A 26,658-nucleotide genomic window follows, 5' to 3' on the forward strand; every position below is an offset into this window, starting at 1 on the left:
AGCCCTGGCCCATCCACCAATCACAACGTTCGGTCAACTCCGACTTGCATAAAGATTGAGCCGCTTGAGATTCTGCGTCGGAGTTGTGGCGATGTGAGAAGATGATGTCGTGGTGTTGTGGTGTCGTTCATTGTCACGATATGACTCTCTGGAGTTCTATGCCTTGTCCGTTATTCGGACAGCAGAAGACGGCACACGCTGCCTGTCGCGCTGACCTGGAGTGCATACTGTCACAACACCAGCTAGCTAATGCACTTCGCCCATCGACCTTGACCCTTGTCTTCGAGTGGACCTTCTTCCAACACTATCCCGCCAAGGAAGATCTGATCTCGTTCAACCATATTGGCGACTCGGGCCTTCGTAGACGCTCGACATCGCTTGCTCCTCGTTCGATTGCCTTTGACGAGAGGATTTCGAGCTTCGTTGACCTTTGAACTGCCTTGACCTCTATCTGGCAGTCCGGCTTCTTGCTCCAGGCTTGTCGTTCGGAGGCATGTCGGTGTTCACACGGGCTGCATCTGCTCTTCGTCCACAAGAGTTGCCGAACGAACGCTCGTCATGGGTCTCTGCCATCGCCTGTGCAGTGTAGAACTGAGTCATCGGTCGTTCGTGCCCTGCCGCGAGGATAGGTTGCCTGAAGCTGTCTTCGTCCAGATGCTCTCTGATCCAAGCATCGTGCTTTCAGCACCAGCATCAAGCAGCAATATCAAAACTCGTCCCACACCCACAACTACTCTTCGCCCCCGGAATCCCCGTCACCTTAAACTGACTCCCAATCAACTCCATCGTATAATCCACACTACTCCCCTTCAACAGCTCCAAACTCGGCTCATCCATCACCACCTTTGCCTTATACGTGCCTCCATCCTTCGTATTCGCCACCTCTTCATTCTCAAACACCGTGTCCTCCTCTGCGTCCGCTTCTTTCGTACTCGTCAGACTCATGAGATATTGGAAGCCGTGACACCCACCGGACTCGACGGCGACGCGGAGCGCGAGGTCGGGGTTCGCGTCGGTTTCGGCAATGGCTTGGAGGCGGTGCGCGGCGCGGGGGGTGATGTTTATGAGCATTTCTGCGCCGGTGTCGTCTTTGCGGGGGTTGAGGATTGTGCGGGCGTGGCGGGTGGGTGTGGTGGTGAGGGTTCTACATTGGGCAGGGCGGGAGGGACGGACAGCAGTTCGACTTCGGACCGAGGGTGTATGGATGGGTTGCTGTCGCCATGACGGTGCTAGGAAGTCGAGATAGAGTGGCGCTGCAGCGTGGAGGTTGCGCCGAGAGACATATGTCGATGCTGTGCAGATGGACGCGAATTTGCTGGTCGTAGATGGAGTTTTGAGTGCTCGTAGACTCGTTCGCGCAAGACTAGGAGCTGACATGTTGATGCGTGGTAGTGGTAGTAGAGGATGTGGGTATGTTGGAGTAAGAGAGCTGGCAGGCTGGCGTTTGGTCATCATCGGGCGACAGGATGAGTAAGCGGTCTTCTTCACATGCAGAACCTGGAATGAACAAACATTGGAAGGCACGTATATGGATCATTATAACAAGATCTTTTTGGCATTATGTACTCAACACTTGGTGATCCGCTCAATCGTTGACAACCTCCAATTCTCCGCCACGCTCCAACTCAGCAGGTCGTCCTGTGATGATACCGCCCACAACTCTTTCTGCCTGTCCATGTAAGGAGCGTATGCCGTCTAACGGTCTTTCAAGTCGTAATAGTTGTCTTCCCAAACTCCTGCGCAATGCTGTACATCCGTAATAATAAACTCTTGCATCACCTCTTTCCAACTACCACAACCCCGCAACTCCCGTGAACCATCCAAAACTGAGTACGGTCAAACCTGCCATACCGCAAAGTGCAAGGATGGTCTGTTTCTCAAACGTCGACAAAGCGCCACTGCAAGTTGCGCAGACATAGTCGGCGATAGGAGTGTAAGGCTGAGGCGAGTACATGCCAAACACAAACTGCTTGTTCACGCCCAGGTACCCGGCCTTGGGAGTCTGGCTGATGTCTCCTGCAGCATCGTAGATGATGAGTGTATATTTGTCCGTTAGCAAGGGCTCGGTGGCGCTCGCTTGGAATTCACCGGTATCCCACACAAGCGTTTGAGTCTCTGAAACCGTCAAGTTCTCCGCGATGGTGTACAGCTTGTCCTTTCCTGCGATCGTTGCCAACACATCGATTGCAGAGGGCGTGGCCGACAGCGAGGTGTAATTCCAGGCAAAAGTGACATGGTCCTTGATCTTGTAGTATTGCGAGGTGAGCGCATTGGGTGTGATCATCGAGACGCCGCCAGCGGGCAATCGTGGATCGTATGCGGGTGTCCCTGTGCCGTTTTTATTGCCGCCTGATCCTGTCCGTGTTCCTGTCTGCCTCGCAGGACCTGACCCTGTTGTCCTTCGAGTGTCGGTCGAGTCTCCAGTCTCTGTTGCCGTCGCCTCCGCATCGTCTCCAGTGATGCTGGCTGTTTGATCACTTCCCGTCTCTTCAGAATTGTTTTCGTCCGTGGAAGTGGCAGTGTTACCCTGCACTCCCGTGTATGACAAGTCGAACTTTTCCTGTCGTTTCTCCACATGTGCCAGATCGTTGTAGATTTGTTCAATTTGTCCCCATCCTTTCGGCCACGCTGAACAAGCAGTCGAGAATAGGAGGACGGAGGCGAGGACGTCCGAGGGCCGCATGGCGATGATGTGCAGATGGAAGGATGCTCAGAGGCAGTGATGTTTATGCCGATGAATAGACTCAACAGAGCCGTTGGGTATATGCCGAAGTGGCGCAGTGCTGATGATGGACTCGAAAAGCTGATGCGTCCCCTCTGTGCTTGCTCGCCGAGATTCCCAACGCTCGGGAAACGGCTTGAACGGACCGCTTGCCTGTCAGAAGCCGGACGATGTAGCGAGTGACGGAAGTGAAGCTCCAGAGAACGTGTTTAGCCAGGTGGGAGTAACGAATGTATGTGGTTTGTGACCGATGGTCGTTTGGGAGCGTGCGTGGTCAGTGTTTGTGAAGAAGAACGGAGGCGTACGACGAACTCCACCAAAATCCGCCCCTGCAACCCTGCTTGAACTCTATCTTTAGTTTTAAGCGCAGCTCCGGTCAGCGGAGCAACAAACTCTATTGTGTCGCCTCTCGCTCGACGGATCTTCCACAATTCGACCACGTTGCGGCGCAGATCATTCGTTCTTGCGTTGATACCATGTCGATCCATTTTGCGTTCTAGTGTATCAGTCCACAACGTAATTGCCCGCTTTGCCGCGACGCAAGGAGTCATTGTCTTGTGAAAAAGAGATCGACGCTAAACACGGTAGCGCGATTTCAACCGGGCTCAGCCTGCTGGTACAGCTCTTGGTTGTTTGTAGCCATGAACCAAGAAATACAGCATACCATCAGGACGCTGCATATCTTGACAGAAGCCTTTTGTCGTTTGCTCGATCTCCAGACCACGACAAGGGATTACTACCTGCTCCACTGATTGACTGGACAACTATTCTCCGTGATCATACCCTCGGCGCAGCTCAAATGGCGAGCCATTTCTCCGAACTGGCGGATGAGTTGATCCTAGCCATCGTCGACCATCTTGACGCCCCGGATGTCCTGCGACTCCGTACGACTAGCAAAAGGCTGGCAGATGTAGCCGATGGGCCACTGCAGATCCGCCGACATAGACTGTATCTCCACCCCATCAGCGTCTACCATGCCATTCAAGTCTGCTCAGACCCAACCTGGTCGAAGGAAATCACGGAGGTAGTGATTCTAGGAAATTCACAACCGACGATGGAAACCAGGGAGGTCATCCACTTCCCTGACTTCATGCTCGACTATCATCCCTGGTCTCAGTTTCCTCCAACCTCAGACGGCGAACGAGTGCTAGACTATTCTGAGCTCGTAGAAGCACAATCCAACACTTTCGAACAAAACTACGCGTCTCTTGTCGAAGCCATTGCTAGCCTACCCCAATTGCGGACGATCAGTTATGCCGGGGTTGTGATTGATCCTGGATTCTGCGGGGTTTCCACGCCATCTATCCTGGCCCATGCAAAGCAACGAGATCTCTGGCGTAACTCATTCGGCAGTGAGGACCAGCCTCAACTACGATGGGCACTTCGTACAGTCTGGTGGTCAGATGTTGAGGTGTTGACGGGGATCATGGCTGCGTTGCCATCCAAGTTTGAACAAGTCGACATACAACAGCCAATGCCGGCCGTGAAGCGTTACTCAACGACCCAACTCGACCGCGCTGGAACTGTGGGATGTCGACAAGATGCTGCATTTAGGACATCCAAGCTCGGCGAATGTGTCACAAATCTCAGTATCACTGTGCCAGGACAACACGGTTGGAAGATATTCCTGCAGCATCTCACGTCCGAAATGGCCAGCCTTCAAAACCTGACAATCAACATCAATTCGAGGATTGACGAGCACAGCCCGCCGTTCAGTCAAACATCAGTGACAAATAGGCATCAGATATTGTGGGAAGAAGAGGGATCAAGAACTCGCCGCTTCAACCCCGACCGACTTGCCTGGTCCGCTGAGCTGCACAGTCTGACGATTCGGTGCACATCGAGCTTCCCGTATAGCATGCGCGCCAAGGATGTGATTCGGTGCTTGAGACGGTTCAAGCAGACCTTGCAAAAGGTTGACATCTCCAATGTCATCCTGTACTCCACTGAAGAGCCCGATCAGGGGCCCATTGGTACACGGCAGGCCACCAAGGATGTCGTGAAGTGTTTGAGGACGATAGACGATCTGCGTAGTGCACATCTTGTTGTACCGCGCGCGGGATGTGCTCCTGAATGTTCAGCTCGTTTGACGAACCACCACCTCGCGCAATGTTTCCTCTGGCCCGTAGAAGCGGCGTTTATCGGTGCTGAGGTATGTTGTTTGAAGTCGATCGTAATCTGTTCATCCTGACTGTTCGCAGGTTTTTGAGCAACTGGCAAGGGAGTTGGATATTCCTCGAGGTGACGTTGGCTGGGACTTTGCAGCCAATGTTTGCAATTCAGTATGAAATGCCGACATGGATGAAGGTCCTTGATGGTCACTGCGATTCGGGCCCGAAAGTAATCGGGCAAGGGTTCGTTATGCCATCGATACGAGGGAACACCTGCGCGAGATAAGCAGTTCATGATAATGAAATGGAATGTCCAACATGCTGCCGAGCAGACATGTATCTTTGACCAGTATTGGGAGTGGAAGAGGAATATTGATGTTGCCGCTCGAAGTCAGCTTGCCGACTTGCTAGCGTGAGTGAGAGATGCCGTTCCGGCGTTGCCTCCGTTTCCCAGCCTCCTTCACCCGTTCCTCGACCGACCACCTCTACGCGTTCCACGACCAGCCACCATTTCAACAAAAGATGGCGACTGCAGGAAATATAGACATGGGGCCTTGTAGAGGTCCCAACCTCGACTGCTCTTCTGCACTCGTTGCACAACTCCACACCCAGCAGTATCCGCCATAGCCAACAGCTCACCGACCACGAGCCAAACCTGCGACCCGATCGACTGGCAAACTACGAGCCATTGATCTGTCGAAGAGAGTGAGCTTCGACGGACTTCTCTACGGAGCAAGCGCTCACAATGCGCTACTCGCTCTCCTCCATCCTGATTGCGACGGCGCAATTCGCAATTACTGCGAAGGCCCTCCCGAAGCCCGCAATCCTCCGCAGGGCAACATACTCAGTCGTTGATGTCGGCGGACCAGCGTCTCAGACCTTCGCGCCATTGCCCTACGAGACAGTAGTCTACACGAAGCCCCCGAAGTCCGACGCTGCGACGATATCAGCTATCGTTCCAGCGACGCCGTCGGTCGTTTCTCCCGCCAGCACATCAACCAGCGGTGCAACCTCGCTTGAGACAACGCTCTCGACGGCACCCTCGACGATTCCTGCTGTTATTCCTGCGCCAGTGCCAGTGACGGAGCCCGCGGCGAATCCACAGACAGCACCTCCTGCGATATCTTCAACAACGCCTTCAACAACCGTTTCGACAACTTCTTCGACCACCTCTTCGACGACCTCGCCGATCACCTCGTCGCTCACGTCTTCAACGACCACATCGCAGACTTTTTGGACGATCTCTCCAACAGCCACTTCAACTACCTCCTCGAAGATTTCAACCGAAACTTCGACGACGACCCCATCGACCACGACTACCGCTTCGACGTCAGGAGCTGCGACGGCATTTGCAACTATAACTGCGAAGAATACTACAACGCCGCTCTTCGTGTCATCAACCACGAGTGCGACAATGTCTCTTGCAACAACAACATGGTGGACCGAGGCCCCGATCACGCAGGCTTCGACGGTGGAGACTACAAGTAAGACTTCAATCGTCTGGAGCAATTCGTGGAACGCGACAAGAACGTCAACGACAATTGGGACGTCATCGTTCGCAACAGCAATGGAAACAAGCTCGGCGACGCAGGAGGCGGCCACAACACGATACGATACACCACTAGCAAGCTCCACGTCTATTGCATGGTGGAACGCTCCAAATATGGGTGTCGACCCAGCGTTGGTCACGTCGCAGACCAGCGCGACAAGCACTACAACCCATGGCGCATTCGCAACGCTTACTGCGCCGTGGAATTCCACCCTCGCTCGGACTTCAGCACCAACCTTGGCGCCTGTTCAGTTGGATACGGCGGAGTGGTAGAATCGTTTTCATAGGCAAATGCCGGGGACCACATTGGGGTGCTTGAGACGTACAGTTTTGTGATTTAATGGGACATGAGCATGATCCAAACGGATTTGATGGCTGCGAAATGTGCATGGATGGAGAAACGGAACCGCTCTGCTAGTGCAGCCAAAGAGCGGGTAATGATAATCATATAGACACTTATAGATGTATTGCATATTCGGGTGAACACCACCTTGTGTTTCTTTGTGCCATTTACTTCGTATGTCACAGTATTTACTTTTGGCTTGTGATCGTGCCTGCCTCAGGCTCATGGCAAGCGGGATGGGATCGACAAGCCCTCCACGCGGAGCAGCTGGCGTTAGGTCCGACCAACCTGACTGACATCCACCAATCTCGCTCGAACCATTGCACGCAGCATGCGAATCCAGGCCTCGAGATCTCTTGTGATAGCTTAACGCCGCTCTTGTGTCTCCATTTCTTTGGACGACTCTTCCAATGGACGACTCGACGTCACCTCCGCCGGTCGAGGACCAGGCCAGACTGCTGGAGGATGCCTTGACTGTCGTCCGACAGCAGGCTGTGCAGATGCGTCGATGTCTGGAGTCTCCGGGCAAATTGATGGACGCACTGAAGTGCAGGTAGGGGATCGCGAACTTTTCCAGGAACGAACAATCGCGCTGACAGGCGACCAGCTCTACGCTCGTATCAGAGCTGCGAACGAGCAGCCTGGGCCCCAAACAATACTACGAGCTCTACATGTCCGTCTTCGATGCCCTGCGACATCTCTCCGTATACCTCCGCGAATCGCATCCGACAAACCACCTCGCCGATCTCTACGAACTGGTACAGTACGCAGGCAACATCGTGCCTAGGTTGTACCTTATGATTACCGTCGGAACCGTGTACATGGGCATTGAAGATGCGCCGGTCAAGGAGATAATGAAGGATATGATGGAGATGAGTCGCGGTGTACAGCATCCAGTGCGAGGCCTGTTTTTGCGATACTTCCTCAGCGGACAGGCGAGGGATTCGCTGCCTGAAGGAAGTGGAGATGGACCCGAAGGAAACCTACAGGACAGCATCAGTTTCATATTAACCAATTTCGTGGAGATGAACAAGCTGTGGGTCAGGCTACAGCACCAAGGCCACTCAAGAGAAAGGGACCAGCGGACGAAGGAAAGGCAGGAGCTACAATTGCTGGTTGGCAGCAATCTGGTTCGGCTCAGCCAGCTTGTCGATTTGGACAGCTACAAGAACGTCATATTGCAGCCGTTGCTGGAGCAGGTCGTGCAGTGTCGGGATGTGCTGGCGCAGGAGTATCTTCTGGAGGTCATCACGCAGGTCTTTCCGGACGAGTTCCACCTTCATACACTGGACGAATTACTGGCAGCAACAGCACGGCTGAACCCGAACGTCAACGTGAAAGCGATTGTGATTGGACTTATGGATCGACTCTCTGCATTTGCAACGAGGGAAGCGAAGACGAAAACTGCCGAGGAGCGACAGAAGATCGAAGAGGAGTCCGTGACGGCGCTATTGGAGAAGTTGCAGGTCTCAAAAGACGCCGCAGGGAAAGGTCAAACAGCAGAATCAACAGAGAACGGCGAAGAGGCAACGAATGGCGAGCCCGAAGCTGCGCAACACGATGCTGGAGCTACGGACACGACGAAGGAGCCAGCAGAACCGGTAGAGTCAGCGACAGAGGACGGCAATACTGATGCGCAAACGAACGGCAGCTCGGAGAAGCTCAAAGGCATACCAACCAACGTAAAGTTGTTCGAGGTCTTCTACGAACAGGTTGTGCATCTAGTCACTGTCCAGAGATTGCCCATCCAGGACATCACGGCGTTACTGGTATCCCTCGTCAACTTGGCACTGAACATCTACCCCGAGCGGCTGGACTACGTCGACCAGGTTCTCTTGTATGCCAGTAAGGAAGTTGCAAGATACACAAACTCTGCAGACCTCCACTCGCCAGCATCACAGGCAAATCTCCTCAACCTTCTCCTTGGACCTGCGAAAGCATACGTCTCGCTCTTCACTGCATTGGCGCTGCCGAACTTTGTACCACTATACCAACAGCAATCATACCAAACGCGGCGCGCAGTGGCGGGCGAAGTCGCACGAAATCTGCTAAGGAACGAAACCAAAATCACAACTGTCGCGCACTTGGAAGGAGTATTGCATATCCTGTCTGTGCTTATCAAGGAGGGCATGCAACCAGCCGCAGGTTACCCAGGTGGACCAGTACGGAGAGGCGCTGTCGAGACCGATGAGACCGTCGAGGAGCAAGGCTGGCTCGCACGGATAGTGCATCTCGTGAGGGGACCCGATAATATGACACAGTTCCAGCTCCTGCAAAAGGTCCGAACTGCCTTCCAAGAGGGCAACGAGCGGACAAAATACACCACTCCAGCAATCACGACACAGGCACTCAAGCTGGCCAGATCCTTCAAGCGACGCGAACATCTCTCCACCGACGATTTTGCGGTACAGTCTTCTGCCGTCTACAAGTTCTTGCACAGCGCTTTGTCATCACTGTACACCCGAGTGTCGGCCCCTGGTGTTCCCGATTTGGTACTGCGCTTGTTCGTCGCCTGCGGTCAAGTGGCCAGCCAATGCGAGAATGAAGACATCTCATACGAGTTCTTCGCGCAAGCGTTCACTGTCTACGAAGAGTCCATATCCGACTCGAGGTCGCAGTTTCAGGCAATCTGCATCATCGCAGGTGCATTGTCCGGCTGCTCGGAGAAGTTCAGCAGGGAGAATTACGATACTCTTATCACGAAGGCAGCTTTACATGGCAGCAAATTGCTCAAAAAGCCAGATCAATGTCGGGCAGTGTATCTTGCCAGTCATTTGTGGTGGGCGGCGGAAAAGGGCGAGAAGCAGGAGGAAGGCGAAGGCAAAGAGGTAAGGCGTCTCGCATTTCATTTCCCTAATATTATACTGACGAGATCTCCAGGTCTACCGCGACGGCAAGCGTGTCCTCGAATGCCTACAACGCGCCCTCCGCGTCGCCGACGCCTGCATGGACACCGCCGTTTCCGTCGAGCTCTTCGTGGAAATCCTCAATCGCTATGTCTACTACTTCGACCAGGAAAACGATGCCGTGACGACGAAATATCTGAATGGTCTGATTGAGCTGATACATTCGAATCTGAGCACGACGGACAATGCGAGTGGTTTGGACAGTCCGAGGAAACACTTCCAACGTACGCTGGATTATATTGCGAGTCGAGAATATGAGGGGGTGGAGACGAGGCCGAAGTGAGGCTGCGATGAGGGTAGACGAGAAGTAGTGTAATCACGATTGTGGTAATACGATATCGTCCAGCATTTGTTGTGAAATGTCCATCGTGCTTTGATTGAGACAGGTCCCAATCTATACATAAACAATGTGGAAACGGAGGCTCTGATGACCAACAATCGGGCTCTCTCCGATGTATAAAATCAATTCGAGCAGAGCTGCGCGACCTCAGGGCTCTATCCAAGACATGAAGGACCCGAGCATGCCATCCACAGATATCAATAACCAATGGCAAAACTGCTCACGCCTTCGAGCTCAGCCCTTTCTCCAAAATCTCTCCCTTCAACCACTCTCGAAAGCCTCCTTCAACACTCGCCGAAAACCTCACATAATTCGCCATATTCGTACTGCTCGTCACCGGCGGACAATGCTCAATCACAGCATCCACCTCCAATTCCTGCAAGCCCCGAAACGCGAGCAAATACTGAATCCACTCCATATTCTCCTGCTCGCGTAAGATACCAAAGTCGCTCGCATTGTACGTCGACACATCGTCCCAACCATCCGGACCCGGTCGGCCAGCTACAATCCCGAGCTCCAATTTCCGCAATACGATCCCATTGCCAGAGTCCGTCAATGCGCGTAATGCGCCGGACCACTCGCACTTGTCGAATTCCTTCTGGTAAGCCAGAGCACGTTTGACGATGCGCACGCTTTTGATACAGCTGCGGGCGAAAGGGGTCAAGTCCGCCATAAACGGCGCGATGGCTTCGACGTGGGTGTCAAAGTCGAAAGTGTAGCTGCTGTAGAGGAGTTCGGCGGCTTCGGCGTGGATTTGCTTGTTGGTACGGAGGAGCGCCATGTTGGATTCGATTTTCGGGTTGTTGACGCAGTGGTAGGTTGTTTCCATGCAGCGGAAACGCATGCTTTGGCCGCGGACGCTGTATTTGCTGCGGATATGGGAGCGGTTGGTGCCATAGCGTCGGGGATAGGTCTGTGGGTCGAAGGTGCGGATGTGGAGGGTTGGGTTGGTGGTTGTTCGGTCTGTGCCGAAGCGGGTTTTGTCGTAGTCGTAGTAGTCTTGTGTGCTTGAGGTGATCTTCTCGTAGGATGGGAGTAGGTCGGAAGGTTGACGGGGGAGGACTAGGAGGGAATAGATGTGGAGGCGAATCTCTGTTGGGAGTCGGAGGAATGGTGAGCCGTTGGCCTGGGGCTTTTCAGAAGAAATGACGGACATCCCTTGTGAGGTGTTCGGATCGATAGTGGTCTGTTCAAGTGAATTGCGCTCCAGAGCGTGGTAGTGCTCTGAGCAAGATGTATAGAGTGGACTGTGTTTAAGAATATGAGCGTACTGAATCACGATCAAGACTGAGAGCTGCTTACCGCATTCGTCCGGTAGATATATTCTTCGATTTGCCCTCGGCCTCGTTCCAAACTGCAGTTGGAGGACGCATGACGGGTAGGTCGGCCATCATGGTCTTTTTCTCGGAACCCAAATGTAGGCGCTATCGTATCGCCGAGCACGAAACGTCTGACGTGCCTTGGCCCTGGCTGTTGGTCGGACTCGGGCCGGCAGTCTACGTGGGATGGTGTGTCGGCGGGAGTGTCTCGAGGCGAGTATCGTGGGATGTCAGAGACCGCGCCGGCTTCGATCCGATGCTGGGATGTGTGCTATTCGCTGTCGCGGGAATCTGGTACATCTGAAGTATACTATCGCGCGGTGTACGATAGCGAGCTTATCGCGGGCGTTCGAGGATGGAATCAGCCTCTCAAGCGCGATACCTTGATACTACTGCTTTGATGTTGGCGAAATTCTGTCGTCGCATGGTGTGCGTAGATTGGTCCCGTGATTCAACCACGTTGCCATCAAGGTCAGGTGCGGTTCACGAATGAGCATTGCCGTGATGATGGTGACTGCGATGCTTTCCTCGACACCGGGACTCAAAGTACACGCAACTGACCTCGAACTTGCTTGTACACATGTACTTCGATGTTTGAGATAGTCTCGAATGATACTGCATCCAGCCACTTCGTCCTCAGCCATACCGCGGCTGAACATGCTCCGGATCATCTGCCAGTATATCCTGTCACTCCCATCCTGTCGAGTGCCGGGTTAGGGTTAGGGTTACTAGAGTTGACATGACCGAGCAAAGATGATACATTCTGGCCTCGACCTATGGCGTTACATTCCAGTCGAGAAGGGCGCCGGAAGAACATCAACGTGCGACATTGCTCAAAGCCTCATGCTGTACGATCCACTTCAGGGGCGAGTTCGGAGGGCATCTTTAGGTCTTGTCGAGCAAGTCGTGAAGAAGAAGTTGCCAGTGAAAGTATGAAGTGTGTCGATAGCGATCAGATTGCTGACATGGCCGTCGAAAAGGGATCGCGGATTTTCCCAAATACTGGATGCTCTTCAAGGACTGCTCGACACGCAAAGACAACCACTTCTTCGTGAGTGCCATGGGAGAAAGAGAAAGAGGTGATTGACGAGGAAGGAGTGTTTCAAGTGCGATCCTGTCCGTGCTGGAACTCTTTGATAGAACTATACTCAAGGGAAAGGAAGCATCACCTCACTTCGAATATTGTGGGGTCTCCTCCACACTATTGGACCGCCATGGGTTCGATTGACGATGGACCAACGAGGCCACGGTAAGTGATCCTGAGCGATGGTACATTGAAGCTGCGAAGATCGAAGGCAGGCCATTGAACAATAGGACTGATTCGGAAAGCCTTGAATACCCTTGACTGACGATATTGCAGTCTATGCTCCCACTTTAGCCCTGTATGCAAGACATGCTACAGCAGATGAGCGCGTCCGAGTGCTCTCAAAGGTTGCAATGCAGGGACATCCAACGGCCTCGGTCGGCGTAATCACATTGTGCAGAAGAGGAAGACGTCGAGGGCAAACAGGACTGGAAATCTGATACCACGCCAAGGGCGAGTCTGTGTGACGGCGAGATCGCAAATGTCAATGCATCCCAGCGATGGTGGCGCGCGTCTGAGGTAGTGTCAAATGCCGGGCGGCGAGGGTGTCGTTGCAACTTGCTGCCAAAAAAAGAGTGTGCATGGACGTCCAGACGTTACGATTTTGCATGCGGCAATAGAACTAGTTCTAGCGCTTATTGTCGAAAACTCAATCGATGTCTTCTGTGCTGACACCTATGGACAATCCCCCATGCTGACATTGCGGCGGGTGCTTTGTGCTGCTTGATCCAGACTCCGGAGTCTGCGAATAGTTCTAACCATGGGTCTGCGGATCGAAAGGCATGACATTGATGAACATGGGATGGTGCTCGTGTTACCGGGTATATATCCACGCCCAGCCGCCGCCCTCTTCCTCTTCCATAATCTCACATCTCCCAACTTCAGAGGAAGACAACCGAGCAATCTCCAGCTTCAACTGCAACACCTACACGAAGTCCAACCTCTTCCATCTCAGACATCATGCAGATGGCCAAGCTCTCCCTGCTCCTCAGCGTGGTCATGACCGCATTTGCTGAAAGACACGTCGTACGCTTTGCGACCTGATCTCTCACCAGCCTTTTATACTGACCACGGTTTCAAGCACTGCACGCCAAGCGATGGTTCAGATCCGGATCCCAAGGCCAAGAACGGGATCTGCTATGTTCTCGATACAAACGAGAGACTGACCTACCTCTGCAACCAGGTCAGCTCCTTGCTACTTACCCTATGCTTGAGAACCTGCACTGACAAGATCGACTGCTTGTAGAAATGCACCGGCACCGCGGCTCATCCCGCCAAATGCGAACCGATCTACAACACGGCGTACGCTACCTGCCACTGAGAAGGAGTGTTCAGGACCATTGGGTTCTTTTTGCTGAAGGAAATTGGTGTGGAGGACGGTCGGTCTTGGTGTCTGAGATTCAACATCCAGCGCCTCTGTGTGCTTGAACGTCGTTTGGCTGTCAGCGTTGTTTGGGTTGTGTTGGATCTCCTTTGCAGTGCAGTGTATATCGATAAATCCCTCAATTGTTGACGTTGTCCCTGCCTACGGCCTTGATGCCCAAAGTGTTGGGTAACGATAAAGACCTTTTGACAAGCAGAGGAAACCGCTGCTTTGTGCGATAGTAGAGAAAGAGAAAAGAGATGGCGAGGAAGGTGTGTCGCAAGTGCGATCTCGTCGTCCGTGCTGGAATATACTCACTGCAGCGTCCGTCACCTCACGATATTTGCAAACCCTCCTCCATCCGAACACCACCATGGGTTCGATCGATGACGGCCGAAAGAGGCCACGGTGAGTTCATGTGGGCGATGAGCACCTCGTATGACACCAGACTGATACTGGCTCTTCACAGTGTGCTCGAGCTCTTCGAAACTGCGAAGATCGAAGCCAGGCCATTGAACGGTAAGACTGATGCGGAAGGCCTTGCATGCCGTTGACTGACGCTATTGTAGTCTCTGCTCCCATGGTCCGGTAGATAGTCCTTGTTCGTCGTCTGCATGGAAATATGTGTTGACCAATATCTAGGTACAGCAAGTTGCCCTTTCGACTTCTGGCTCGTCAGTATGGAACCGATATCACATACGTCCCAATGATGCTGGCACACGAGTTCATTCGTTCTCATATTGCTCGAGACGCGGACTTTACGACGCATCCGCTGGAGCGGGAAAGGACCCCGGACGGCAGAGAGCATGCAGTGATCGCTCAATTTGCTTCCTCGGATCCAATCGAGTTCGCTCGTGCTGCGGAAATGATTGCACCTTGGGTCGATGGCGTGGATTTGAACTGTGGATGGTATGTGGCAAGTGTTACATTCCATACCGAGCATCTTCGTTGACAACTCTGCAGTCCACAGAGCTGGGCGATCAAGGAAGGTATCGGCTGCTCCTTGATGGAGAAGCCTGAGCTGATGGCAGCCATCATCAGAGCTGCCAAAGACGTTCTTCCTCCAGAGAAGAGTGTCAGTTGTAAGATCCGCGTACACAAAGACCTCAGGTAAGCGTGCTGTCGTTTTGGCTCTCCCACTTCTTCGACTAATATCAGGCAAACAGCAAAACGATCAAGCTCGTCCAGATTGTCCAACAAGCCGGAGTGGACTTCATCACCGTCCACGGTCGGACACGAAGTCAAAGATCTAGCACGCCACCTGACTATGCCGCAATTCTCAGCCTGCGTCCACATGTCACAGTGCCCCTTATTGCGAATGGCGATGCTTATACGCTCTCGGATGTCAGCAAGATCGCATCGCTCACTTCCGCCGATGGAGTCATGGCAGCTCGAGGCATTCTCGAGAACCCAGCAATGTTTGCTGATCACGATGTCTCACCAGTAGAATGCGCTAAGGACTTCATCGAATGGGCAATACGATGTCCAATCCCATTCCCTCTGGTCCTGCATCACGTCGGTGAGATCACAGCGAGAATGCCGGGCATGAACAAGAAGGAGAAGAAAGTCCTGCAGGAATGTCAAGACCTCATGGAGCTGGTTGACTTTATTGACGATCGATGGGGAAAGTCCAGATGATTCTCCTGACCTCCTGGTCATGCATCACTTCACAGCCAAGACTTTCAAGTGGACACGGGAGCGCGCATAAGCGCAGCGTGAAATTCTGTTTGGCTATCAACACAACAACAAACACAACATCTCTCACGAATCACAAAAAACATGCCGAAAGGACGAGCGCGAGTCCCGCGGGTGAGCAAGAAGCAGATGAAGGAATACAAAGCCGCAGTAGCATGCGCAGAAGATCTTGCCACAGCCGATGACGAGGACCTTGAACTGGCCACACGGGCTTCAAGGATGATCTATTCGAAGACCAAGACCGTGGTGGCTCCAGGTGTCGTGAAGGAGGAAAACGATTACAACGCGGAGGCGGTAAAGAAGGCGCTCCGCAATCCCAGCGACGGACCAGGGCAACCGAAGACGTATGTGGTGCCGCGCACGAGGTACTGCCCGATCTTGGGCCATCCAGTGCTCGTCGATGAAGATGACAATGAAATCGGTCTCGTACGACTTCATGTATTTCCGCATTTCAGCGAGCGCTGTACTGACTGAGCATCACAGGACGAAGTCCACAAAGTCGCGAAAACAGTCCTCAGCGAGGAACAATTCGAAGAAGAGTACCAAAAAGCGCGAGCATTCTGTCTCACCGAGAGCTACGATCCGGAGGATTACGACAACTTTGACGAGGAGGACATTGAGGAGTACAATCGTGCACATCCTAATCCGATGCTGCAGGGTGTTGTATCGACGCAAGAGAAGCTGGTGAAGTCGGAGAGTGCATACGCGGTGAAGCCGGGCGGCGTGCCGGAGGACATTTCCGCTGACGCTGTCGAGCAATCCATTCCGGGGTGGTCTGATGTCGACTTGAGCCAGTTGACGTTTGAAGACACCTCCCAGACCGCGCTGGAGTCACAGCCACTCCCAAAGTCAGCAGACACGCTGCAGGCACCATCCGCAACCAAAGCGACATCAGTGCCCACACTGAAATGGCCATCAGGATCGAAGAAGAAGAAGGGGAAGAAGAAGAATGCACCGTCCAAGCCGAAACCAACGCTGGAGCCAACATCAGCATCCCCGGAGAAGCTAGAGGTATCACCTACACCCACATCGCCGCCGGAAGCAACATCGCCGCTCGAGTCGACTCCCGCCCTGGAGTTAACACCAACGCCGGAGCAGAAACCAGCACTCGCGTCGCCATCACCAGCGATCCCGACATCACCGCCGAGACCGACTATCACACTGACAGCACCCACTCCCCCGCATCATCAGCCTGTGCCGGAACCAGAGGCGACACTCAATACCATACCCAAAACAAAGCCCGAGCCTCTGCCTCCTTTCAAATTTCCACGTTCGTCTTGGCTAGATGAGGCACTCAACAGCGAGACCGAATTCGACACCACGCCGCTCACAGCCGCAAGTATACCCTCGTCTCCTGTCCAAGTGCCAGAGTCACCTACAACGATACCGGGCGAAGTGGACGAAGATTGGCAGCCGGATCCCGGAGCCATTGCAATCATGAACGCGGCTGCGAGCGCCATGGACACAGCGAGGGATGCTTTCGACTTTGTACCCGCTACACCATCGCCCATCACCTCGCCGCCCACCACTTTCCACGAAGCAGATGCTCCTTCACCCCCCTCCCTCCTCCGCGCCGCCCGCACCGAAACCCTCCTCACCTCCCTCGCCACCCCGAGAACTCTCTACCACATCTCCGACTCCACCGGCGTGGTCCGCACCACCCGTCCAGAAGAAACCACTTTCGCCACTTCCTCACACATTCCAGGATCCTCCGGGTTTCCGGAGTACACTCAACGGGAAGTCGACCTCTTGGATCGGATTATGGAGAATTCCCGGGCGGCGAGAAGGGAGGGGTATGAGGGGTACATGGCGTGTTTGAAATTGAGGGTGGGTCGGAGGACGAGAGGGGGTTGAGGGATGTGTTGGTGGGGAGGAGGGGGGAGTGGTAGATTTGTAAATTGCACTGCGTTGAAGAGGGGTGGATGGATCGGTGCGTGGTTCAGGACGTTGTTGGGCAGGTTGCGCTGCAGTGTGGTCGTTCGTTGGGTGGTGCTGGAGGTTGGCTTGTTTGAGAGGGAGGAATGTCATAGATTTGCGAATTAGCTTGATTGAATGCTTGCTGGGAGAATCCTGGGTCGGATTGACAACCAGCTGATCTGGTGCAGTCTGGTGGGCAGGTCACTCCGCATCTGAAGAGGCGGACGTTGGTCGATGAGGAAAGGAAGGAGCTCGCTCCGTGCCGACGATGTCGTGCATTGATACTCCTTGCTCTACACCAATGAAAGTAGCATAGCAATACAGTGCCGGGAGAGAGATGGACTCCTCACGAAGCTTTTACGACTGGACATCAGACGAGATTCTTCATGTGCGGATGTGTAGGAGGCGCCGAAAGTCGAGTTTTGAGATTGACCCGACGCATATAGCTTGTGAGGTTCATTTGACAGTGAAAGGAAAGGTACCCAATCCTACCTGTTTCTTCCTCACCTTCGCTTGATGTCCAGCCTGATCGCTTCACCTTTGTCGGCCGTGAATTCAACAGTTTCTGCTCCTCAATTGCAGGGCTGACTGACATGGAAGTCGTTTGCTGCGCATGAATCTGCGGATCCGATGACATTTTCGCTGCACGCACTCACCGGAGAACAAAAGCCGACATTGAGCCTCGCCTCATCGCTTGCAAGCTCGATCCGGCGGCAACGCTCTTTGCCACGACATCGAGATGCACATTGACGGAATTTTGGGGCGCATCCACTCCGCCTGCGTCAAGCGTCATCTTTCGACATCGCAGTCAATGGAAAGACGATCGTTGTGGTTGGAGCATTTCGAATCTTCGATGCGAGCTAAGCAGAGCCGGTGCAGAGGCCAGACAGTGGGCCTGGAAATGGGTCGACCAATCGCCGTGCAGGACAAGGCTAGGGGCGAAAGCCACCAGCTTGTGATGAACGCCGAGACTTGCGCGTCGCAGCAGCGGCGGGGTTGCTGCTGAAAAATGTCGTTGTCTTGGATGTTCGATGTTTCTGGATCTTCTGCGATGGAGTCATCAATGATATTATTCCACAATCGCATTGTCGTTGTGCAGAAGAAGGACATGTCGTGCACCAGTTGTGATAAAAGCAAGGAAGAGATTTTTCTTTGCCGTGTCACATTCGGTCAGGGAAGAGAGGGAGGGTTGTGCGACGTGTGTCGCAATTCTTTTCGGCCCCCATCCTTGCGAGACTGTGGAGTGGCCCGCCATGAGAGCGCCGAACGACTCGTCGCATGTTTTTCTTTGTCGCACCGGACGAGAATGCGTGGTGTCGCATGGCCGCCATGGCGTTGTGTTGTTGTCCTTCACATCCTGCACTGCTCTTGAAATAACTCGTCGTCTTTTTGTTTGCCGGCTTGTTCCCAGTTGAATCGGTGCAAGAGAGAGGACAGCTCACAGCTGGCCAAGCAGCCAAAAGGTGCCACATATTGCTGCCAATGAGTCATCGGCTCTGTCTCGTCCCGCGAAACGGTCGTGTCGCAACCCTGCATCATGTCGTGCATCCTGCAATTAATTGTTGTTGTGTTTCTTTCCTTCTCTCCTGCCGTCGACATTGTCAACATGACCTCCTCGTTGTTGTCGTGAATGATTGATTGATTGCTTCTCCCAAAGAGGTGCACGGCGAGGTTTGTCACTCCTCCCCGAGCGTTGCCATGCCCTGGGCCATTGAATGCAAATCCGGCGTCATGGCTCCAAATCCAACCAGACGATTAGGGGGGCGGCGAGAGAGGTGGTCCGTGCACTTTCGCCGCGAGTATATAGCAGGCAAGCCCGTCCCGCCCACAAACGTCGTGCCCCTCCGCCGTCTCCGCTGCTCCTGCCACCTCCCGCGCCCACGACGCTCCCTCCAGAATCTCCGTAGTCCGCGCGTATTGAATCCCACAACGGCTGTCACCGTCACTGCCACTGAACATTCAACACATTTCTCTAATTTTCCTCTCCTTGCGCGGAATTTTCAGATTCTTCCCTTTGGACAGAAGGCAAAAAGCGAAAAGGTCACGTGCCACGCTAACGAGACTTGGGTCATCTTTGAGAAAAGAGGGAAGCAGTCACTTCACCACCTACCCTCATCAACACCATCATCGCTGCCGTGCGCACGAAGAGGGCAGGACCATCTCTTCACCCTTTTGCGCATCACTCTCGAGACAGACATCCTCATCAGACGTCTCCTCAAGCACGCGCACTGCACCGTCACCAAGCAGAGGCTTTGGGTAGCTACTCTGCTGAGTTACTGCGACAGCGTCATCGCATTCACCTGCACGCTCTGCGTCACCGCCGACAAACGCCGCCGCTCCGTCCCGCACGCGCGTTGCATCGACCGAAAGTTCTCTTCACGAACGCTCCATCGATCGGTCATCCACCTTTTTGCGACACGACATCACCGAGCGCATCTTCTGATCGCTCGTCGTCCATCAACCTCTCCATCGCAAACATGGATCAGGTCTACATCAGTCACCCGCAGAACGCGGCCGAGGCCAAGCAGTTCGCTGCGCCTCAGTCACTGTCCTTTCCCGGCGCGCAAGGCCACTTGACACCTCCAAACGAGTCGCAACAGGCGTCCAAGAATGGCATGAATGGACAACAGCAAGGAGGGAATGCCGTGCAACCCGCACAAGGCAATGGGGTGACTCCCGCAACTCCAGCTGCCACACCAGGACAAGCCGGGACCGGGGTGTCTGGTGAGCTTGCGCCTGTGGACTGCGTTCGCTGTAGAGCGCATCGCTAACGTCAAATGAATAGGTATCGTGCCCACGCTGCAGAACATCGTCGCGACCGTGAATCTCGACTGTCGGTTGGATCTCAAGACCATCGCCTTGCACGCTCGAAACGCAGAGTACAATCCGAAGCGTTTCGCAGCCGTCATCATGCGCATTCGAGAACCCAAAACCACGGCGCTCATCTTCGCTTCCGGCAAGATGGTCGTGACGGGTGCCAAGTCGGAGGATGATAGCAAGTTGGCCAGCCGCAAATATGCGCGCATCATTCAGAAGCTCGGCTTCAATGCCAAGTTCACGGACTTTAAGATTCAGAACATCGTCGGCAGCTGCGACATCAAGTTTCCTATCCGTCTGGAGGGCTTGGCCAGCCGCCATCACATGTTCTCGTCTTACGAGGTGAGTTCTTGGAGTCATCTGCGCATGTGCTGTGAATCTTCAACTGACTATTTCACCAGCCTGAACTCTTCCCTGGTCTCATCTACCGCATGATGAAGCCGAAAATTGTGCTCCTCATCTTCGTCTCCGGCAAGATCGTCCTCACCGGCGCCAAAGTCCGCGAGGAGATCTACCAGGCCTTCGAGCTCATCTACCCCGTGCTCTCCGACTTCCGCAAGACCTAGACACTCACACCTCTTCACCTCACCTCGGCAAACCCTGTATCATTACTTCACGGCCAGCCTGTACCACCAAATTTCACACACGAGGAACGGCCACGGCCGACCTCTTACACAAGACCAATCGATCGAAACACAGTCACTCAGCAACGCGTACACAGTGCTTCGAAACTTCACTGTCGCTTGCTCGAAACCGCACGATCCGATTCGGGACTTTGTTACCTTTTTTGCTTCTTCACACACAATTTGCTTTTCATGCATGGCGAGGCGTTTTCCGCGGCGTCGAGAGAATTGAAAGAATGGCTTTCGAACTTTTGAGAGAAAAATGGGAGGCTCGCGCTGATCTGTTTTCTTCCTTCGCTGCAACTGGGCGATGGCAAAACTGCCCACGCGCTAGAATGATGCGCTTTCTATCAAGCGCGAATATGCGGCTTTCGTTATGGAAAGCTTTTTGAGGATGTGAGTGAGAGAGCTGGCGGGTAGGGAGGGATTGCGAGCGCCCGCCGGTTTTTGAGATGGAGAGATGGTGGTGGTGGTGATGGAGAAGAAGAAAAATGGTTAAGAATTGGATGGAGGTATGTGGCTAAGGTAGTGCACCAAATGTCATGTTTCTTCATTCGAATTGTCTACTGTCGCCTTTGTGACTTGTTTGAGATGTGTTGATGGTCTTGATGTGTCCGTATTCATATGGTATTTGTGATGCACGCTTCGACCGAATGCACATGGAGCTGGCCCTGATATACGACATTTCTGATCGAAACATCTCTTGTCTTCATAGCTGACACGAACGTGCTCATCGAACGTGTCTGTCTGATCTCCGCACTCACGAACTTGCCCGCACGGCACTGTATCAAGTTTCCAAGGGCTGATGACGGCCCAGCTCGAGAGTAAAGGAAAGTGAACATCGTCATCATCCGGCGACTGATGACTCTACCGCCATCGAGAGACATGCAGCAGCCACTTTTCCACCGCCGTCGTGTCGCAGACGCAGAGTTCCATATGTATCATCGCTGGCAGTCCATCCGTCCGTTCCATCAGCCGGACTTCACAAGTTGAGAAAGACTCCGTACCAGCAACGAAGTCAAGACATGGCTCGTAGTCCATGCAAGTGGAGGGTTGAGATTCTGTGATACGAAGTCAGCCAAGATTCCTGGCGATGTCTGATGACTTGTATGTGTGATAGGAAGGATTATGCAATATATCAGTCGGAATTGTTCTCGTTCAGGGAGATTCGTGAAAGAAAAATCTCTATGCCCCGTCTTGAAACATATTTTTTTGACATATTATCATCATGATGCATGGTTTGGGGGAAGTGGGGTGATGGGTTGGAGAGTTGGGAGGGATGCTTACTGGGCGACTTTGTGCGGTGAGCGTGGAGGTCTTCTGCGGACCTGTAGGCGGAGGAAGGCGACAGGATCGTGGGCGTTTGACTGGGTACGGCATAGGCCAGTTCACTTGAGGAAGCCGAACCAGCCTTTGCTCTTCTCCTGCTCTGCGTCCACTGGCGGGGGAGAAATGGTCTTCGACTTCGTGACCGTCTTGGACTTCAGCTCAAAGAAGAGAGTCGTGCCGACGTGCTGTCGTCTTTCAACGACAATCTCCAGTCCAGTGCGTTTGGCGGCTTCCTCGACGATCTTGGTAATGTCGCGGTTGAACCAACATCCGTGAATTTCGGCGTGCTTTTCAGCAGACTTGTCGAGGATGTTGTTCATCCAGTCACGATGGCTTCGACCATGCTCCAGAAGATAGATGCGAGCATTGGGGTTGTCGGTATTGAGGTACTGAGCCATGTTGACTAGCAACTCCACCGGCTTGTCGGTACTACACAGTCCCATCGTCTGGAAGACGGTGTCATACTTCCTGGGTGTTGGCGTTGTCGGAGCCAGCGGCATCTCACCCAGTGCTGAAGCCGTTGCGAATCGCACGATCAAGCCCGGCTTGAGTTTGTGCAGCTTCCTCCCCGTGAGGATATTCCACTTCTTCTGGCAGACCTCCACCATCTGGGGACTGAGATCCACAAATGTCAAGCTGTCCACTTTTCCAACCGGACTCTTCCAGATATCGTAGTATCCCAAATTCCTACCCGTGCCACAACTCACTTCGAGTACGTGGCCCAAGCAGCGATTCGCGATCCACTTCCGCTTGCTGTTGATGCCCATGAAGATCTCTGAGAAGCCGACTTCACTATCAAAACTATCAGCCGTGCTGTCGTAGCGTGCGGCGACATCTTTCTGTTGTGCTGGATCTGATACAGCTGGGTTGTCGCAGGGTTTGACGGCGGCGAGGAGCAGGGCGACAGCGTAGAGGCCTAGGAGACCTGCGAGTGTGCCGGAGATGACGACGGCATATTTTGGTGCCTTCGTCTCGGCGACGGTGGTCTTGATTGCGTCCTTGTCGACCTCGACTTGTGGAGGTTGTTGGCTTGATTGAGGTGGAGTCGGACGTGCGAGAACGGGTCTGCTCCTGATGAAACGTCTTTGCTGAACCGGCGAGGCTCGTGGGAGAATGCGGACTACATGTTGTAGGCGAGGCAAAGCAATTCGCTGCATGAGTCGCAGCAGACGATTGCAGTTGATGGAGGTGAGAGGTGAAGGATGAAGTCTCGAGATGAAGAGCAATGGAAGGTGGAGCTGGAATTACATCGGGAGAACTTCGATAAAAGAGACTTGGCCGGTGACTTTCACCGCACTCCATCACCGGCCAGTCGGTCGAGTTGACTCTTGAGCAGGCGGCGTGATACTCGTCAGCTTCCTGTATATACTTCTCAAGCATCTTTCACCCTTTCTACCAGTGTACTCGCCTCGTGAATTGGCGGTTGGCAATGCTCACGATCGGCTACTAACGGACATATACACAGGGCAGCATCTGTTCACGATTTTTTTTCTTCGTACCTATCTTCAAGGAATATCAAAGAGACCGGAACCTGTTGAGGAGACAGCCAGGAAGACAAGGTCGCGACCGCAATCATGGCCAAAGCACTCCCCTCCAGCGTAATCATCGTCGGCTCAGGCGTCTTCGGGTTGGGAACGGCATACGAACTCGCAACAAGATCGAAAGACATTGACATCACAGTGATCGAACGATGTCCCTTTCCAGCACCAGATGGCTCCTCAATCGACAGCTCACGTATCATCCGCGCCGACTATGCCAGCCTACCTTATGCGAAGCTCATGACTGAAGCCATGCCCCATTGGCGGGGAGCTTTCGGTGCTGAAGGTCGCTACACAGAAAGTGGTCTGGCTCTCCTCAACAACTCTGCTACTGCCGATGCCAGCGCAGAGCATTTCCTTGAAGACGCTCTCCGCAATGTCACGGAAACTCTTGGTCTGAAGAAGGGCAAGAAAGAAGACGGCGGTCAAATCACTGTTTTCGATCGCGCGGCTGATACCATTCCCGTGGTGAGCGAGAATTTGGCGAATGCAAAGGGTTACGTGAACTGGACTTCCGGTTGGGCGCACGCCGAAGATGGCGTCAAGTACATGCGACGGCAGGTTGAAGCATTGGGACGAGTGAAGTTCCTCACCGCCGAAGTCACTCGGCTCCTCTTTTCCTCTTCCGACGTCGAAGGTGTCATCCTGAAAGACGGTAGCCGAATGAAAGCCGACCTGACAATCCTCGCCACAGGAGCATGGACGCCAGCCCTCATCGATCTCCGCGGCATCGCCTCTGCGACAGGCCAAGTCATGGCATACGTGAACATCTCACCTGAAGAAGAAGCCCACCACTCGCAAGCAGGGCAACCAGTTCTGCTCTGCGAAGACGACGGGATGTTCATCATCCCTCCTCGAGATGGTATCCTCAAAGTCGCTCGTCATGGATATGGATACGCGAACCCTGTGAGGATTCCACATCCTGAGGTCAGAGGCGAGACTATCACCGTCTCCCTCCCTCGAACAGGCGTTACGCATCCCAACATGCAAATTCCACCGGAAGGCGACGCTGCGTGCCGTGCGTTTCTACGAAAAGCCATACCGTCGATGGGCGAGCGACCGTGGACCAATACGCGGATTTGTTGGTACACGGACACCGTCTCTGGAGATTGGTTGATCAGCTACCATCCGAAGTATTCGGGACTCTTCGTTGCCACGGGCGGCTCGGGACATGGGTATAAGTTCTTGCCGATTATTGGAGGGAGGATTGTGGATGTGATTGAGGGCAGGGATAGGGACGAGCTAGGAAGTGAGCTGAGGAAGAGGTGGGCGTGGCCGAAGGAGAGGATCGAGGCGGATCATGTTTGGACGAATGATTGGAGGGGAGAGGGGAGGAAGGGCATGGTGTTGGATGAGGAGTATGCGAAGGGTGACGCGAAGGCGAGGTTGTGAGGGGAGAGACGAAGTGGCGGACTGGGCATTGCACATGGAGAAGGCTCCCGTGTTTGTAAGTGAAAATGCAAGAGACGTTGTGGCAGGACCACTTTCGGGTGTCGACAATTCATCTGCGTGAGTGCAGATGCGACAGCTCAAACCTGATGTGAGGGACGGAAAACAGGAAATGTGGCATCTGTGTGAGCCGAAAGATCGTCAACGTCGTTGAAATGTATATGTCGAGCACAACCTGTCTCCAAAACCACATCGCCGCCACACGAGACCCATCCGTTTCGAGCTTGCAGTCTTCTCCTTTGGTAGCCGAACGAGTGCAGAAAGCGTTCCAGATCTTCTGATCTAGTGGCAGATCAGGCCGGAAGCGGCATCCGGATCGGGACCGCCGCTGTAGCATAATCCCGCCTGAGTAACTCCCTGTGCATTGCAGCAGTCATCGGCGTGGCAAGCCGCTATCATCGTCCACCCACGTTAGTCGTTTGCAAACCATCGTACGTGGGGAGGACCTAGTCACGTACATCCTTGGCTGGTGCAGCGTTTGACGAGGATGTGTCCAAGGGCAGCGGCGGCGCCATCTTGGGCGGGGACTGTGAGGCTGTTGTCAGCGGTGAAGCCGGAATAATCAGGCGTGGAGACGCAAACGTACAGGCGAAGGCCGAGCTGACGAACAGCATAGCGAGGAGCTTGAAGGCGTGCATGGTGGATTGAACGGTGATTGATTTGGCGGGAGTACTTGAATGTTTGGAGGTTTCGGAGACTTGAGGTTGTAGGACTTGAGAGCTGGTCAGGACTCCGGCGACGCAAGGCTGTTTATACGTCTTCTGCACGCAGGCAATGGCGCAGCGTCCACGTCTGACTCAAGGGGTGTCCCAGCTCTCGAAACTCCTGGAGAATCAGGGATAGTAGCTCTAGGAATGATGTCAGTTCATGTCTTAACAGTAGTGCTTCCATGCTGAGTGTTACGACCCGGCCCTCTTCCGAACGCACAAACGAGTAAAAGCTGAAGCATCTGCTGGGAGGTACCTATGGCATCGACTCTTGGGCTCAAGATCTCCGCGACAACAAGGTAGGACCTACAACAGCTTTGATGACACGTCGTATCCAGGTAAGGATCAACTTGCTTGTCAACGTGCACGGATCGCCCATCGTCAAGGAGACTTTCCGTGTCTCAGCATTTGGCTTAATGACTTCGTCGCCGGCAAGGTAAGACGATGTAGCTGAGATTCGATCCGAGAAGAGATCCCGCTTGCGCCGGAACCAGCGAATGCTCTCTTGACCCAGGATCGCCTTGAATGTTGCCGTGGCATGGCTTCTTTTGGACGATCGATAGCAACGATCATGCAACTGCCGGACTCACGCTTTCTCTGAGCGTGGAGGCAACCAGCAGTGGCGTAGGCAGAATCTTGCAGGCTTCACACAGGCGGTAGAGAGTACCTTTTCCAGCGATGATGTGGAGCGTGTGAAGATGGAACCGATCTAATCGCTGTTGAGCTGATCTCGACCAGGCTCTACGTCTTGGGAAGACCGCAGTAGCAATGACTTGGTCCAAGACTTGAACGAATGAAATCCGTCTCCTTTGTATGTGGTGTCAAGCGCAAGAGTTAGTCTACGTA

General features: G+C 53.7%; 9 protein-coding genes across 9 annotated transcripts; 5 read left to right on the forward strand and 4 right to left on the reverse strand.

The window, feature by feature from the left end:
• Positions 1-447: 447 nt before the first annotated feature.
• Positions 448-2,991, reverse strand: MYCGRDRAFT_107828 (uncharacterized protein; the record flags this gene model as incomplete). Its single annotated transcript, XM_003855745.1, has 3 exons — positions 448-614; positions 771-1,370; positions 1,843-2,991. The coding sequence occupies 3 exons, from the start codon at positions 2,681-2,683 to the stop codon at positions 448-450; spliced, it is 1,608 nt and encodes a 535-aa protein (XP_003855793.1).
• Positions 2,992-3,521: 530 nt separating this feature from the next.
• On the forward strand, positions 3,522-6,669 carry MYCGRDRAFT_90373 (uncharacterized protein; the record flags this gene model as incomplete). The annotated part of the gene is made up of 6 exons (XM_003854675.1): positions 3,522-4,874; positions 4,924-5,004; positions 5,184-5,245; positions 5,449-5,538; positions 5,907-6,317; positions 6,399-6,669. The coding sequence occupies 6 exons, from the start codon at positions 3,522-3,524 to the stop codon at positions 6,667-6,669; spliced, it is 2,268 nt and encodes a 755-aa protein (XP_003854723.1).
• Positions 6,670-7,053: 384 nt separating this feature from the next.
• On the forward strand, positions 7,054-9,914 carry MYCGRDRAFT_98948 (uncharacterized protein; the record flags this gene model as incomplete). Its single annotated transcript, XM_003854676.1, has 3 exons — positions 7,054-7,278; positions 7,333-9,553; positions 9,606-9,914. The coding sequence occupies 3 exons, from the start codon at positions 7,136-7,138 to the stop codon at positions 9,912-9,914; spliced, it is 2,673 nt and encodes an 890-aa protein (XP_003854724.1).
• A 277-nt stretch (positions 9,915-10,191) lies between these two features.
• Positions 10,192-11,327, reverse strand: MYCGRDRAFT_107830 (uncharacterized protein; the record flags this gene model as incomplete). Its single annotated transcript, XM_003855744.1, has 2 exons — positions 10,192-11,218; positions 11,274-11,327. 2 exons carry the CDS (start codon positions 11,276-11,278, stop codon positions 10,192-10,194), a joined length of 1,032 nt encoding a protein of 343 aa, XP_003855792.1.
• A 796-nt stretch (positions 11,328-12,123) lies between these two features.
• On the reverse strand, positions 12,124-12,695 carry MYCGRDRAFT_103019 (uncharacterized protein; the record flags this gene model as incomplete). The annotated part of the gene is made up of 1 exon (XM_003855743.1): positions 12,124-12,695. One exon carries the CDS (start codon positions 12,350-12,352, stop codon positions 12,176-12,178), a length of 177 nt encoding a protein of 58 aa, XP_003855791.1.
• A 1,673-nt stretch (positions 12,696-14,368) lies between these two features.
• On the forward strand, positions 14,369-15,375 carry MYCGRDRAFT_37404 (uncharacterized protein; the record flags this gene model as incomplete). Its single annotated transcript, XM_003854677.1, has 3 exons — positions 14,369-14,646; positions 14,701-14,847; positions 14,904-15,375. Coding segments are annotated over 3 exons (897 nt in total), but the record flags the coding sequence as incomplete, so codon positions are not given.
• Positions 15,376-19,215: 3,840 nt separating this feature from the next.
• GTF2401 (transcription factor TFIID complex) lies at positions 19,216-21,268 on the forward strand (the record flags this gene model as incomplete). The annotated part of the gene is made up of 3 exons (XM_003854678.1): positions 19,216-20,073; positions 20,135-20,508; positions 20,568-21,268. The coding sequence occupies 3 exons, from the start codon at positions 19,827-19,829 to the stop codon at positions 20,730-20,732; spliced, it is 786 nt and encodes a 261-aa protein (XP_003854726.1).
• Positions 21,269-21,788: 520 nt separating this feature from the next.
• On the reverse strand, positions 21,789-23,277 carry MYCGRDRAFT_54676 (uncharacterized protein; the record flags this gene model as incomplete). Its single annotated transcript, XM_003855742.1, has 2 exons — positions 21,789-21,917; positions 22,077-23,277. A coding segment is annotated over one exon (1,100 nt), but the record flags the coding sequence as incomplete, so codon positions are not given.
• Positions 23,278-23,452: 175 nt separating this feature from the next.
• MYCGRDRAFT_107834 (uncharacterized protein) lies at positions 23,453-26,578 on the forward strand (the record flags this gene model as incomplete). The annotated part of the gene is made up of 4 exons (XM_003854679.1): positions 23,453-25,044; positions 25,476-25,536; positions 26,151-26,248; positions 26,551-26,578. 4 exons carry the CDS (start codon positions 23,693-23,695, stop codon positions 26,576-26,578), a joined length of 1,539 nt encoding a protein of 512 aa, XP_003854727.1.
• Positions 26,579-26,658: the final 80 nt, after the last annotated feature.

This window comes from Zymoseptoria tritici, chromosome 2, assembly GCF_000219625.1.
Source record: "Zymoseptoria tritici IPO323 chromosome 2, whole genome shotgun sequence".
NCBI lineage: Eukaryota > Fungi > Ascomycota > Dothideomycetes > Mycosphaerellales > Mycosphaerellaceae > Zymoseptoria > Zymoseptoria tritici.